General features: G+C 39.5%; 1 protein-coding gene across 2 annotated transcripts in view; it reads right to left on the reverse strand.

Annotated features, from left to right (window-relative positions):
* Window positions 1–380: 380 nt before the first annotated feature.
* RAD51 (RAD51 recombinase) overlaps window positions 381–16,208 on the reverse strand; it is a 47,520-nt gene continuing 31,692 nt past the window's right edge. The window contains exons 5-11 of one of the 2 annotated variants that reach the window (XM_085009413.1): window positions 14,001–14,118; window positions 12,959–13,050; window positions 7,619–7,713; window positions 2,695–2,808; window positions 2,221–2,350; window positions 1,891–2,012; window positions 381–1,196 (exon numbers count right to left, since the gene is read on the reverse strand). In XM_085009413.1, coding sequence (XP_084865539.1) covers window positions 1,073–1,196; window positions 1,891–2,012; window positions 2,221–2,350; window positions 2,695–2,808; window positions 7,619–7,713; window positions 12,959–13,050; window positions 14,001–14,118 — 795 coding nt within the window. In that variant the 3' untranslated portion in view covers window positions 381–1,072. 2 annotated transcript variants of the gene reach the window in all.

The raw sequence follows: 16,208 nt of genomic DNA on the forward strand, positions 1-16,208 counted from the left end.
GGAGAGATTTGCATTGCCTCTCCTCTTGATACTAGCTGAGAGGTCCTTTGAAATTGGAAGAGCTGGTTAACACCCATCCTGAGTAGAAGTCTGAAGGAGAAGGAGTATCTGAAACCCCTGAAGTAGAATAATCTGGGTATGTACCAGACCTATACAATACAAAACAAAGGCCAGAGAAAAACCATGGTGTAGCCATCTTATAATAATCTCTATTAAGTGGAAGGAGAATAAACAGGATCATCTGAATGTGGAGCTTCCCTTCTAAAGTTTCGATTTTAAAGCAGTATTAAGTGATTCCCCACCCAGTGCTAAAAGAATACTGTGAAGGCCCTATCTTAAAATATACAGCTTGTACCAGAGTAACTCCTCTAGCCAGCACATTTACTACAAATAACTACTTTATTAGCAGCTCCACAGTGAATTTACTTAAAGAGCTTCTGAAATGTTTAAGACTCCAGAACTCTCTTGAATTGCCTTAGCATTAAAAAATCAAGTAAGTGATAAAGAGCTGTTGGCCCAGCGGGCCTACTCCATACCCTTATCTAACAGTGAATTCTTATATACGATAATTCAGAAACACAAACTTAAAAACCTGCTTCTGACTTAACAGTTTTATAAACAGAGAAAAAGAAACCTGTGAGGAGATCCATTCTCTTTGTACATAGCTCAGGCATCTTTTTTTTTTTCAACATTATTCAGACAGTGAGAGAAGTCATGCCTGCCTCCCTAGCTTTAGTTCTTCAAGAGACCTAAGACTGTCTAGTAGACAGCAGTTAATCCTGAGTCAACTCCAAGGCACTATGATGTCAAAGGTATTTCATACCTACCCCCCAAAACCAAAGAATTCACAGAGAGATTAATACACTCTAGAAGGAATAAACATTTCAGATCAGCTTGTGACTACTGACCTGCTCGTGTTTACACCATAAAAAAGCCAATATAATAGCTGTTTTCCTGGAAGCCTTTTCCTGGCAGTCACAGCTGAAAGAGGCCTGGGAAGAACCCCAGGGAGCAGTCCTCTCCATTAGGCTGCAGCACTTCAGGTTTGTCACAGGGTAAAAATCCCAATGATTCAGTCTTTGGCATCTCCCACTCCATCCGCATTGATGGCAAACATAGCTTCAGCTTCAGGAAGACAAGGAGAGTCATAGATTTTGCAGATTCTTGTTTCCCCTCTTCCTTTTCTCAGGTATAGTCTGAGGCAAAGACACAGGCCAAAGCACCAAAGTTATAATTTAAAAATTCTATTCCTGGAGTTCCCATTGTGGCTCAGTGGTTAACGAATCTGACTAGGAACCATGAGGTTGCGGGTTCGATTCCTGGCCTCACTCAGTGGGTTAAGGATCCAGTGTTGCTGTGGCTTTGGTGTAGGCTGGCAGCTGTAGCTCTGATTGGACCTCTAGCCTGGGAACCTCCATATGCCACAGGAGCGGCCCAAGAAATGGCAAAAAGACAAAAAATAAATAAATGAATAAATAAAAATTCTATTCCTATTTATGATAGATCTAAAACCTTTTTAGGCATATGTACTTCCTAGAAGGACTGGGGATCTTTCTGCATTCTTTAGGGCACTTCCAATTCGAGAAGAATCCATTTCTCCATTTCTGTTCTACTTCCTGCCCAAGAGGATTTTCCATATCGAAACTTTTTTTTTTTTTTAATAATGAGAGACATAACACTTCTTCATATTCATCCTTCCACATTTGAGTACTTTTAATTCTTTTATGAACTAAAAGGAAACACTGTTCTAACCAGAGCATGACAATTAAGCTAAGCAAGGGCTCCTGTGTCTGATTACTCAACAGCAGCTTTAACAGGGTTTAAATGGAAATGTTATCATCACAGTTAGTATGACATTACAGGATGAAGCCATCTGTCCCATCACTTTACCTTGTTGTTGAGGCATGAGCAATGATATTTCCTCCAATAGGTTTTTTAGGATCTGCAGCAAACATGGCTGCTCCATCCACTTGGGCTACCACCTGGTTGGTGATTACCACTGCTACACCAAACTGACAGGGAAAGGATAAATATTTTTTGTGGTCAATATTCCAAGAACCTTATTGCTGCCAACCCTACCCCCATAAAGAATGAATGACTCAAGTCTCTATATCTGATATCTTGACGTTACCAGGCCCTGGTATCCTGGCCTCCCAGCTAGGCGCTTAGAATTCACGGCTCCTGAAAGTAGGCATTCTCTGTCCCTACCCCACAACTCACCTCATCAGCAAGTCGCAGAAGCATCCGCAGAAACCTGGCCAAGTGCATCTGCCTGGCTGAAAGCTCACCTCGACCCGAATAGTCCGTTCTGTAGAGGGCGGTGGCACTGTCTATAATTAGCAGTGCATACCTACAGGGAACATGGATTTTCTGAAGTCTACTCCTAGCCTACCTGTGTCAGAATCTGCTTCCTTCCTCACTACCCTAAACTTTCATATTTACAGTTATTTATTTATACAACATCCATTTCTGAGTTGACCTATAACAAAGTAGAATTTCTAACAAGTTCACGTGGATTAAGGCTTCATACTTTAATGGTGACTTGACCTAAACTACAAAACAGGGTTAAAATAGGAACTAAAACTTCAATCTCCCCATTTTTAATTCAAGCTACTGTCAAACTGGCCACAGCCTATACAAAATTCAGGCTAAGGGCTCTGGGAACATGTTGAGTATTTTCTGTTGACCACACACCTGGACTCTACCATCATGGCTGATGCTTGATAAAGGAGCTGGGTCTGGTGGTCTGTGTTGAACGCCCGGGCATATGCTACGTTATCCAGGACATCACTGCCAGAGAGGCCGTATCTAGGAGAAAGAACATTCTGAAGCTGCACACAGAACTCGGGCAAATGGGCAAGTCAGAAATTCATCTCTAACCACAAAATTACCTGGATGAGTAGGTAAGAAGTGATAGAAGGTTAAAGACTATAACTCCCTTTTGTTAGGGAGCCTAGGCAAATTATAGAGAAAGAGATGACAGAAGCAACTACTTTAGAGTAGCTCTACCTGGTAGGACTTCAGAATAAATCACATCTATTCTCTGAGATTCCTGAACCAAAATGAGAATGTCCAAATATAAGGAAACAATGTTCTGGAAAAACCAAGGGGAGCATGACAGAATTATGACTGAGACAAAAAAAAAATGAATCACTCAAATATCAAACAAATTCAGATAAACTGTTGTTATATAGGAATAAAACCCAAGCAAGGACTTAAAATTGTTAAGTGTTTCAAGAGAATTAAGTACATTTCATCTCTACTTTCTCCTTTTTTCTTGCTAGTAACTAGTTACAGCTATTATAGAATATGGCACATGTATCTGGTATGGTTAAATAAGTGATACCTTAATTCATCTTATATACCTCAATGATTTTTTTCACCCTTTGCATTTAAAAATACCTCCCAGAGTTCCCTGGTGGCCTAGGAGTTAAGGACTCAGCATTATCACTACTGTGGCTCAGGTTTGATCCCTGGCCCAGGAACTTCCAGATGCCAAGGGCGTGGCCAAAAAAAAAAAAAAAAAAGAACCATGTTGGCTTTTCTCTCAGCGAATTCACAGAGAAAGTTATGGGGAGCTCTGTGCTTACATTCCTAAAGTAGCATATGGAATTTTTAATTCTCCTCACTTAGAAAATTTAGTTGGAAATAAGCACCCTCTCTTAGTGTTTCTAGAACTTCCTTAAGGATAAGAATAACTTGTAAAAAAAAAAAATAAATTCCAAGGCTTAAACCAGACTTAATGAATCACAATTTTCAGGGAAGAATCATGGTAATTTGCATATTTAACAAATACCTGGCACATGAAAAGATGCCCAACATTATTAATCGCTAGGGAAATGCAAATCAAAAGCACGGTTGAGATATCACCTCACACCTGTCAGAATTATCGAAAAGAAAGTAAGTGTTGGTAAGATGTACACAGAAGGGAACCTGCATGCACTGTTGGCGGGAATGTGAATTGGTGCAGCTACTATGGAAAACAGTGTGAAGACTGCTCAAAAAAACTAAAAATAGAACTGTCATATGATCCAGCAATCCAACTCCTGGGTATTTATTTGAAGAAAATGACAAGACTAATTCAGAAAGATATATCCCAATGTTCATAGTAGCATTATTTACAACAGCCAAGATACGGAAGCAACCTAAGTGCCAACAATAGATGAATGGATAAAAAAGATGTGAGATATATATCTATATATTTTTTTCATATTCAGTGGCATACTACAAAGCAATAACAAATAATGAAATTTTGCCATTTGCAAAAACATGGATGGACCTGGAGAGTATTATGCTTAGTGAAATATGTCAGAGAAATACTGTATGTTATCACTTATATGTAATATTTTAAAAATAAACAAATGAATATAACAAAATAGAAACAGACTCAAAGATATAAAGAACCAATGGCTGCCAGGGAGAGGGGCGGGGGAGCGGCATAATAAGGGTAGGGGATTAAGAGGAAGAAACTACTATATATAGAAAAAGTAGTTCCCTTGTTGTGTAGCAGGTCAAGGATCTGGCATTCTTACTGCAGTGGCTTGGGCTGCTGCTACAGTGCAAGAGAAATCAACAACACAATAATAGCAGGGGACTTTAGCAACCCATTTATAGCAATGGACAGATCATCCAGACAGCAGATCAACAAGGAAATACAGGCCTTAAATGATGCATTAGACCAGATGGACTTAATAGATATTTATAGAATATATAATAAAATATACTTAAAGATATTTATAGAATATACCATTCAAAAGCAGCAGAAGACGCATTCTTCTCAAGTGCACATGGAAAATTCTCTAGGATTGATCACATTCTGGGTCACAAATCAAGCCTTGGTAAATTTAAGAGAACTTAAATCATATCAAGCATCTTTTCCAACCACAACACTATAAGACTAGAAATCAATGACAAGAAAAAACTGCAAAAAATACAACTAAGTGAGACTAAGCAATATGCTACTAGACAACCAGTGGATCACTGAAGAAATCAAAGAGGAAATAAAAAAATACCTAGAGGAGTTCCTGCTGTGGCACAATGGGATCAGCAGTGTCTTTGGAGGGCTGGGATGCAGGTTTAATACCCTGCCAGACACCATGGGTTCAGGGTCTAGTGTTGCCACAGTTGTGGCATAGGTCACAACAGCAGCTCGGATCTGAATCCTGGCCTGGGAATTCCACATGCCACAAAGTGGCTAAAAAAGAAAAAAAAAAGTTCCTAGAGATGAAGGACAATGAAGACACAATGATCCAAAATCTGCAGGATGCAGCAAAAGCAGTTCTAAGAGGAAAGTTTATAGCAATAAAAGCCTACCTAAGGAAACAAGAAAAATCTCAAATGAACAATCTAAACTTACACCCAAAATAACTAAAGAAAGAAGAACAAACAAAACCCAAAGTTAGTAGAAGGAAAGAAATCATAAATATCAGAGCAGAAATAAATTAAATAGAAACAAAAAAAACAACAGAAAAGATCAATGAGGAGTTCCTGTTGTGGCTCAGTGGTTAGCAAATCCGACTAGGAACCATGAGGTTTCAGGTTAAATCCCTGGCCTCAGTTAGTGGGTTAAGGATCCAGCATTGCTGTGAGCTGTGGTGTAGGTCGCAGATGCGACTTGGATCTAGCGTTGATGTGGCTGTGGGATAGGCCAGCGGCTACAGCTCCGATTTGACCCCTAGCCTGGGAACCTCCATATGCCACAGGTGTGGCCCTAGAAGAAACAAAAAAAGAAAAAAGACCAATGAAACTAAAAGCTGGTTCATTGAAAAGATCAACAAAATTGAGAAACCCTTAGCCAGACTCATCAAGAAAAAAAGGTAGAGGACTCAAATCACTAGAATTAGGAAGGTAAAAGGAGAAGTTATAACCGATATCACAGAAATACAAAGGATCATAAGAGACTACTAAAAGCAACTTATGCTAATAAAACAGACAACCTAGAAGAAAAGGACAGATTGTTAGAAAAGTACAATCTTCTAAGACTAAACCAAGACGAAATAGAAAAGATGACTGGATCGATCACAAGGACTGAAATTGAAAATGATTTAAAGACTTCCAACAAACAAAAGTCCAAAACCAGATGGCTTCATGGGAGAATTCTATTAAAAATTTAGAGAAGAGTGGGGAAAAAAAATGTATACATGTAAGAGTAACTTGGCCCCCATGCTGTACAACAGAAAGAAATTAAAATAATAAAACAAGAAAAAAAAATAGAGTCCATATGGGGGAAAAAAAAAATTTAGAGAAGAGTTAACACCTGTCTTTCTGAAACAACCTAAATGTCCATCGACAGAGAGCTAAAGAAAATGATGTACATATATACAATATTACTCAGCCATAAAAAGGAATGAAATAATGCCATTTGCAGCAGCATATGGATGGACCTAGAGATTATCACAATTAGTGAGACAATGAAAGACAAACATCATATAACATCACCTATATGTGGTATCTAAAAAAAGGATACAGATAAACTTATTTGCAGAACGGAAACAGACTTAAGGACATTGAAAAACTTATGGTTACCAAAGGGGATCCAGCGGGGATGGGGTGGGGTGGATGGACTGGGGGTTTTGGATTGGCATAAGCACACTGAGGCATATGAAATGACTGGCCAACAGAGACCTGCTGTATAGCACAGAGAACTACCCAATATTTTGTGATAATCTACACTGGAAAAGAATCTGAAAGAGAATGGATGTGTATACGTGTGTAACTGAATTACTTTGTTGTACAGCAGAAATTAGCACTACCTTGTAATTTAATTATAGTTCAATAAAAATTTTTAAAAATTGCTTTTTAGGCTGCACCCACAGCATATGGGAGTTCCTGGGATAGGGGTTGAATCGGAGCTACAGCTTCCAGCCTACATCATGGCCACAGCATCAGAGGACCTGAACCACCGACTGTGACCTACTACACCACAGCTCACAGCGACATCAGATCCCTTAGCCTACTGAGCAAGGAGGATGGAACCTGCAATGAATACTAGTTGGATTTCTTTCCACTGCACCACAATGGGAACCCTGTAGGTTTTTTTCTAGATGCTCTTTACCAGGGCATCTGGCAAAGGTTCTATCCATTATTGAGAGTGAAGTTTTAGTGCCAGTGATTATGCTTAAAGTGTCTATCTCACCCTTCAATTTTATCAATTTTTATTTTATATATTTTGGGGTTCTATTAGGGATGTATATGTTTCTATTTATTTTACCTTACAGATAAACTATTTAGTTATAAAATGTTCTTTACCTCTACTAATTTTTTGTCTGAAGTCTATTTTGTCTGATATTAGTATAGCCACTCCAGCTCTCTTATGGTTAGTTTGCATGCAGTATCTTCTTCCATCCTTTTACTTTCAACCTACTTGTGTCTTTGAATCTAAAGTGGTTCTCTGGAAGGCAGCATATAGTTGGATCTTGTTTTTTTTAATCCAGTCTGACAGCAACTCATAGATTTTTGACTACAAAAGAAATGTTTTTCTCTAAGGGAGGTTATTCTTTTGAAATACATACAACTTTAGGATATGGAGCAATAGGAGAACCCTTCAGCCAGACTAACCCTAGCAATTAGTACAGTGATAGACTGAGCCATAGTTTTGTCATCTGATCCAATAACCTACCTCTCAGCCACTGCTAGCAGCCGTTCTGGCCTGAAGGTACCCTCAGTGTCAATGTACATGGCCTTTCCTTCACCTCCACCTCGGTCGATGGGAAGCTAGAGAGGAAAAAAAAAAGTGGAAGTGACAGTGTACTTCTGATAGAACTGACCAACTTCCCCAGCTCGTGGTGACCCATAATATGTTGAGGCTAGAATCCAGCCAGAGATGAACTGCTTAGAAATATAGTTTAAAGTAGGTGATAAGGAGTTCCCTTTATGGCACAGCAGAAACGAATCTGACTAGGAACTACGAGGTTGCAGGTTTGATCCCTGGCCTTGCTCTGCAGGTTAAAGATCCGGCGTTGCTGTGGCTGTGGTGTAGGCTGGCAGCAAGAGCTTCGACTGGACCCCTAGCCTGGGAACTTCCATATGCCGCAGGTGCAACCCTAAAAACACAAAAAAAATACATAAATAAATAATTATTTTTAAAAACTACCAGGTTTATTTTATTTATTTATTTTTTTGCCTTTTTAGGGCCATACCTGCAGCACATTGAGGTTCCCAAGCTAGGGGTCTAATTGGAGTTATAGTTGTCAGCCTACACCATGGCCACAGCAACACTGGATCCGAGCCGTGTCTGTGACCTACACCACAGCTCACAGCAATGCCAGATCCTTTAACCCACTGAGCAGTGCCAGGGATTGAACCCGCAACCTCATGGTTCCTAGTCAGATTCGTTTCCACTGCACCATGACTGGAACTCCTAAAAACTTCTAATGTTTTAATAAAAAAGTTCTATGACTATACCAACACAAATCCAATCAATACTTTCAAGACAAAAATTATTTGGAAGATCATTTACTTAGCTAAGGACCCTGAGAGTTCCTGTCGTGGTGCAGCGGAAACAAATCCGACTAGGAACCATGAGGTTGTGGGTTTGATCCCTGGCCTCGCTCAGCGGGTTAAGGATCTGGCCATGAGCTATAGTGTAGGTCACAGATGCAGTTTGGATCCTGCATTGCTGTGGTGTAGCCTGGCAGCTGTAGCTCCAATTTGACCCCTAGCCCGGGAACCTCCATATGCCGCGGGTACGGCCCTGGAAAGCAAAAAATATATATAAATAAATAAGAGACCCTGATCCAATACTCAAGTAATTTTAGCATATCCAGACCACACTTACACTTCCCTTTACTGAGCAGAGTTCATTCCTTTGAATTGCTGAAGAAGACTGACAATACACCAGGGGCATCCCTAGCACATTTAAAGTATGAGGAAGAAAGAATAAAAAGGTGTTTGCTCCAATAGTACACAAGAGATGTTAAAGATGAACACAATAGAAAAAGAAAAATAAGAGAAAGTAAGAGCTTAAGAAAGGAAAGCCATGAAAACTGTTCTCATGAGCTGCTCAGGGAAATTTCTTAGACTACCTATTCTATGCCAGACACCCTTTTGAGTTCTACAAATTTCAAGTGAATGTTGCTAAGGGGTAGTTTCCACAGTTGAAATCTACTCTGGAGCCTAATACAACTTTAAATTCGAGGAAAATCCCTCAGGAAAGTTTACATTAAGTTCCTGGTAGCACCAAATCTTTAGGTGATGTCACTGCTGTGGCTCAGGTTTGATCCCTGATTCAGGAACATCTGCATGCCAAGGGCATGAATAAAAACAAAAATAAACAAAAAAAAATCAAACAATATAAAAATAGGTAGAGTAAAAATTGAAAGCTCTTCTCCATCATTCCCATCTCTCAGGAGAAATCTTCCAGATAATTTTCTGTGCACCTTTTATACATATGATTCTGCCACTTACTGTGTGACTCTGAGAATATTCTCGGTTTCCTTTTCTAAATGTAGATAAAACCTACCTATGGCATAGTTCTTTCTTTTAAATTACAGTTGGTTTATAGTGTTGTGTCAATTTCTGCTGTACAGCAAAGTGACCGAGTCATACATATATATACATTCTTTTTCTCACACTATCTTCCATCAAGCTCCACCCCAAGAGATGGGATATAGTTTCCTGTGCTATATAGTAGGGCCCCACTGCTTATCCATTCTAAATGTAATTAATAGTTTGCATCTACCAACCCCAAACGCCCCATCCACCCCACTTCCTTGGCCCTCCCCCTTCCTATGTCACTGTTTTGAAAATTAGATAGTTCATGTAAAGTGTTTAGCACACTGCCTGACACACAGAAAGCACTTGGAAGACCTATGTTACACTCCACTTCTAGGGCACTGAGTTTAGTATATACTCAATTATGGAAAACTCTGTTAATTTGGAAAGGGGAAAATAATTATGTTATCATTTGGCAGGGTGGCAGATAAAATCCTTCAAATCACCAGAATCCATGGAAGAAAGAAAGGATATGAATACAACAAAAGAGGGTGTTGATAGAGGAAAGGTTTGAAACCACTGGCCAAGAGGACAAAAAGCAGAAATTGCCTCAGTTTTGGGGGAGGAGAAAATCTTGGTATTTGGGGGGCTATGTCCCTAAGAATTAAGGTTCTCTCTTCTCTCATTTTCTTGTGTCTTTAGTTCTAGTATGAGAGGGAGTTTTCTTTCCCAGATAAACAGACCTCCTGAGGCAGAAGGGAGCCACTGCAGCCATCTTGTATTACTGGGCTGGGGCAGCACCAAGGTAGCTATTTTTGATAACTGCTTAGTACCATAATTCAACTCTTCTTCCTACTTTGTAGTGATGCAGGTTGTTCTGAACTTTGACTATTTTACACTTGATCTTAACCAAAAGGCCGAGAAGCGATGAACTTTGACTATTTTATAATGCTGTGTGGGGGGGTGTAAATTCTTTGTAAATGTATCCTTGACTATATGTGAAAAGATCTGTGCAACATATTTTCTGTCAAGGGCATGCACTTTTTAAATTGGTACTTAGGTTAAACTGTCTTCTCAGAATTTCAAAATTACTCTTAGTACTTTGAAGAGACATGGGCTATTCAATTTTGTAACCTAAGTATGGCTCTCAACTTTACATAACCTCATTATCAGACAGATCTAATACATAATGGGGTTTCACTTAATTTAGCTGTAAAATCTGAACAAATGAGAAGTGAAATATTTAGATTTAAACAGTAACTTAACATCTCTACACCTCTGGTTCCAGCTCTTAGGCTAGTGACATGTAATCCTTTCTAATATTGATGAATTAGCATTATTTTTCTATGAAAAAATATCAAAGATCTGGAAATCCTGTCATGGCGCAGTGGTTAACGGATCCGACTAGGAACCATGAGGTTGTGGGTTGAATCCCTGCCCTTGCCCAGTGGGTTGGGGATCCGGCGTTGTTGTGAGCTGTGGTGCGGGTCGCTGATGCAGCTCGGATCCCACGTTGCTGTGGCTCTGGCGTAGGCTGGCGGCCACAGCTCCGATTAAAAAACAAAAAACAATTCTTCTTGGGTGACTTGAGCAAAATCAGTCCTATTAGTCTCTGAAGATATATGTGTTTCACTAAATCTGAACCCTACCTAAGACACAGAATACTAACAAAATCCATTATTTTTTTTTTATGGCACATACCATCTCTAAGTATCTCACAGCATTACATTGACATTATAAATATTTTTTATGGGAGTTCCTGGCGTGGTTTAGTGGAAAAGAATCTGACTAGCATGCACAGGGATGCAGGTCTGATCGCTGGCCTCACTCAGTGGGTTAAGGATCAGGTATTGACCTGTGCTGTGGGTTGCAGACGCGGCTTGGATCTGGTGTTGCTATGGCTGTGGCGTAGGCCAGCAGCTGCAACTCCAATTGAACCCTAGCCTGGGAACCTCCATATGCCATGAGTGCAGCCCTAAAAAGACAAAAATAAATAAATACATAAATAAATAAATAAAATACAGTCCTCAGAGTTCCTGTCATGTAACAGCAGAAACAAATTCGACTAGGAACTGTGAGGTTGTGAGTTCGACTCCTGGTCTCACTCAGTGGGTTAAGGATCCAGTGTTGCTGTGGGCTCTGGTGTAGGCCAGCAGCTATAGCTCCTATTAAACCTCTAGCCTGGGAATCTCCGTATGCCACAGGGTGCGGCCCTAAAAAATATATATATATATAAATATGTATAGTCCTCAATTTAACTACAGCTATACTTATAATCTTTCGACTTTACCATGGTGTGAAAGTGAAACAAATTCATCAGCAAGTGTACTTTGAATTTTGATTTTTTTCCCAGGCTATTGGTATGAAGTACAATACTTTCATGATGCTAGGCAGCAGAAGTGAGCAGCAGCCCCCGGTCAGCCACATGAGCCAGAGGGTAAACGAACATACACTTATAACCATTCTGATTTTCACTTTCAGTACAGTATTCAATAAATTAAATGAGAAAGTCAACACTATTATAAAATAGGCTTTGTATTAGATGATTTTGCTCAATTCACTGTTTTCAGCATGTTTAAGGTAGTCGAGGGTAAGCTACCATGGTCAGTAGGTTTAGGTATATTAAATTTTTTTTTTTTTTTTTTTTTTGCTTTTTAGGGCCATACCTGCAGCATACAGAAGTTCCCAGGCTAGGGTTCGAATTGGAGCTGCAGCTGCTGGCCTACACCACACCCAGAGCAACACAGGATCTGAGCCACAGCATCGACCTGTGCCACAACTTGCAGTAATGTCAGATCCTTTTAACCCACTCAGCAAGGCCAGGGAATGAACACACCTCCTCATGGATACTAGTCAGGTTCTTGACCTACTGAGCCACAACTGGAACTCCACCAATCATCTTTAGATGGTTAGAAATGTTAGAATTTTTCTCCAATATGATCAGCTATTTGGGAAGAGGTGCTGAAAAGAGCATTCATCTAAGATTGACATCTCTTGGGATGGGGATGTAAATCTGAGAGTAGTTGTAAAGAAAGACTAACAAAGAATTATTTAATGATGAATCATAAAAACTTAGACTAGTGAAGAGGGCAGGTGAAGCCAGGGGAGGACTAGCGGATGGTAAGAAAATGTATGAAATTGATAATCTGAAAGTTTCTATGCTGTGGAAGTTTTGTACTAGGAGTCTATCTTTGAACTAACTAGAGTATTCTTTTTTTCCCTTTTATTTTTGGCCACTCTGTGACATATGGAGTTCCTGGGCCAGGAATCAGACTGAGCCATAGTTGTGACCTACGCCACTGGTGCAGTAACACTGGACCTTTAACCCACTGTGCTGAGCCGGGTATTGAACCTGCACCCTGGTAATGCAGAGATGCTGTTGATCCCAGTGCACCACAAGAGGAATTCCTAGAGCATTCTTGAAGACAGAGAAAGTACCTTTTTTGTCCATGCTAACAGATGCTTGCTAATAGCAGGAATCAACTCATTCTTGCTGCTCTGATGAGTTAGAGGCCCAGCAGCTCACCTGGCATGTTACAGCCAATGTATGACAGATCTGGGTTTTCCCAGTTCGGAATTCTCCAAACATCTCTGTGATGGATCCAGTCTCAATTCCTCCTAATAAAACGGCAATAAAAAACAGCACAATACAAATATTTAGAAATAATAATCATAAAAATGTCCTAGGAGCTCATCAGAAAGATGTGTACAGGAGTTCTCTGGTGGCTCAGTGGGTTAAGGATCTGGCATTCCTTACAGGTTGGATTCCCGGCCCAGAATTTCTGCATGCCATGGTACAGCCAAAACTATATATATAAGTAACACCTAATATTTAATAAATGTCCGTTATGTATGTGTCATTGTGCTATGTATTTATATGTATCAATTCATTTAACTCCAAAAACTCATAAGATAGGAAGTCTTTTTGTCCTCATTATGAAGAAAACTGAGGTATAAAACAAATACCATGTAATATAGCTAGTAAATGATGAGAAGGAGAACAGAAGGAGGGCAAATGCTAAAATTTGTGTATGCATTCCTGAACCCACGCTATTTTGCACCCAAGAAAGGGGAAACTGGAATGATCAAATATTTGAGGAAACAACAAGAATCAAAGCTAAATTTCTAAAAATGTAGGACTGTGATGCTTTCAAAAATTCAAAAACTTTACAGCTTTCCATAAAGTCCTGAAGACTAATGTCACTACATTTGTTGACACGACAATGTAGTACTGAAATATGGAGTATTTTAGCCAGCCATCAGATTTTCTAACTTGTGGTGAATAGAAGGATTCTTTCTTCTTCTTTTTTTAATGGCTAAGAATAAGTATTTATTAGGCAGAAGGAGATTAAGAATAGAATATTAAATGGAGATTAGGTTAGATTATTTAACTGGCAGATAATTTTAGTACTTTGTAAGTGGTCTTATTGCTTCAATGTGAATGCTACTCTTTATTTTCTTAATCTATCTAACATATAAACTGGACCCAAATATTTTATTTAGGTAAGTTCTATAACTGGATGCTTTGCTAACTGCAGCGTACAACACAGGATAAGGGATTACTATACCTTGAAGTAGCTTGTCAAGCTCTTTGGAGCCAGTAGTAATTTGTATGATCTCGGATCGCCTTTGGTGGAACTCAGTAGCAGTGGTGAAACCCATTGGAACTAATTTAGCTGCCTCGGTCTGGGAAAAACAAATGGCGAATCAACAAAATATGCTTAGTAAAACAAGAACAGTGGGGGAAGATGAGATTAAGATGGCAGAGTAGAAAGAATGGAGCTCACCTTCTCTCATGAAAACAACGAAATCAAAACCAAGTGCTGAACAATGTTCAACAAAATAGGTTGGAAACTACTAAAACTTCAGCCATGAGGAGAACAGACATCAGAAGCAGGAGAGGCTACAACCATTGGCTACAAGAAGGAGACCATCCAAATATCTATGCAAAATGAAAAGGCAGAGAATAGTGACTCATATAAAGGAACAACAACAAAAAAAAACCCCCTAGAAAAACAGCTAAGTGATCTGGAGATTACCAACCTCTATGAAAGAGACTTTAGACTGATGATAGTAAAGATGAATCAGGATCTTGGAAATACACTGGAGGCAAAAATTGAAAATTATAAGGAACACTGAACAAAGAAGCAGAAGATATAAAGATTAAGCAAGCAGAGATGCAAAATACAATAACTGAAATAAAAAATTCACTAGAAGAAACCAACAGTATAATATAGGAGGCAGAAAAATGAATAACCAAGGTGGAAGACAGACTGGTGGAAATCACTGACGTAGAATAGAAAATAGAAAAAAGACTGAAAAGAAATAAAGACAGTCTAAGAGAACTCTGGGACGATGTTAAATGCACCAACATCCATATTATAGGGATGCCAAAAGGAGGAGAGAGAAAGGGACAGAAAAAATATTTGAAGAGATAATAGCCGAAAACTTCCCTAACATGGGAAAGGGATCACTCAAATCCAGGAAGCACAATGAGTACCATATAAAATAAAACCAAGGAGGAACGCCCCAAAACATATATTAATCAAACTGACCAAAATTAAAGAGAAAATACTGAAAGCAGCTAGGGAAGAGAAATAAATAACATAAAAGGAAGCCCGATAAGGTTATTGGCAGATTTTTCAGCAGAAACTCTGCAGGCCAGAAGGGAATGGCATGATTTACTTAAAGTGATGAAAGGAAAAAACCTCCAAGATTACTCTATCCAGCAAGACTCCCGTTCAGATTCTAGGGAGAAATCAAAAGTGTTACAGAAAGCAAAAGCTAAGAGAATTCAGCATCACTAAAGCAGCTTTACAACAATTTTCTTTTCTTCTTTTTAGGTCCAACCCAAGGCATGCAGAAGTTCCCAGGCAAGGGTCGAATCAGAGCTGTAGCTGCTGGCCTACGCCACAACAAAGTGGGATCCAAGCCGTGTCTGCAACCTACACCACAGCTCACAGCAACACTAGATTCACTGAACGAGGCCAGGGATCGAACCCACATCCTCATGGTTCCTAGTTGGGTTCATTAACCATCGAGCCACAAAGGTTAACTCCACAAAAAATTCTAAAGGGACTTCTCTAGGTAGAAAAGAAAAGGCCACAACTAGAAACAAAAATATTACAAATGAGAAGGCTCACCAGTAAAGGTATACAAATAGTAAAGGTAGGAAATTATCCACCCAAAAATGTGCTACCCAGTCCAGAAATCTTTTTTTTTTTTTTTTTTGTCTTTTTGCTATTTCTTTGGGCCGCTCCCGAGGCATATGGAGGTTCCCAGGATAGGGGTCAAATCGGAGCAGTAGCCACTGGCCTATGCCAGAGCCACAGCAATGCAGGATCCGAGCCACCTCTGCAACCTACACCACAGCTCACGGCAACACCAGATTGTTAACCCACTAAGCAAGGGCAGGGACCGAACCCGCAACCTCATGGTTCCTAGCGGATTCGTTAACCACTGCACCACGACGGGAACTCCTTTTTTTTTTTTTTCCCAATCCAGAAATCTTGAAAAGAGGAAGGTACAAATGCAGGATACTGAAGATGCACTTAAAATTAAGAGACCAACAACTTAAAACAATCTTGTACATATATAGCGTCCTATTATCAAAACTTCATGGTAACTACAAACCAAAAATCTACAGTAGATACGCAAGTAAGAAAAAGCCATCCAAACACAACACTAAAGATAGTCATCGATTGGAGTTCCCATTGTGGCACAGCAGAGATGAATATGACTAGAAACCATGAGGTGTGGCTCTAAAAAGACAAAAG

Source organism: Sus scrofa, chromosome 1, assembly GCF_054392235.1.
Source record: "Sus scrofa isolate SSC_HxYL_T2T_F1_AM1 chromosome 1, Sscrofa_HxYL_maternal_Yorkshire_Landrace_v2.0, whole genome shotgun sequence".
Taxonomy (NCBI): domain Eukaryota; kingdom Metazoa; phylum Chordata; class Mammalia; order Artiodactyla; family Suidae; genus Sus; species Sus scrofa.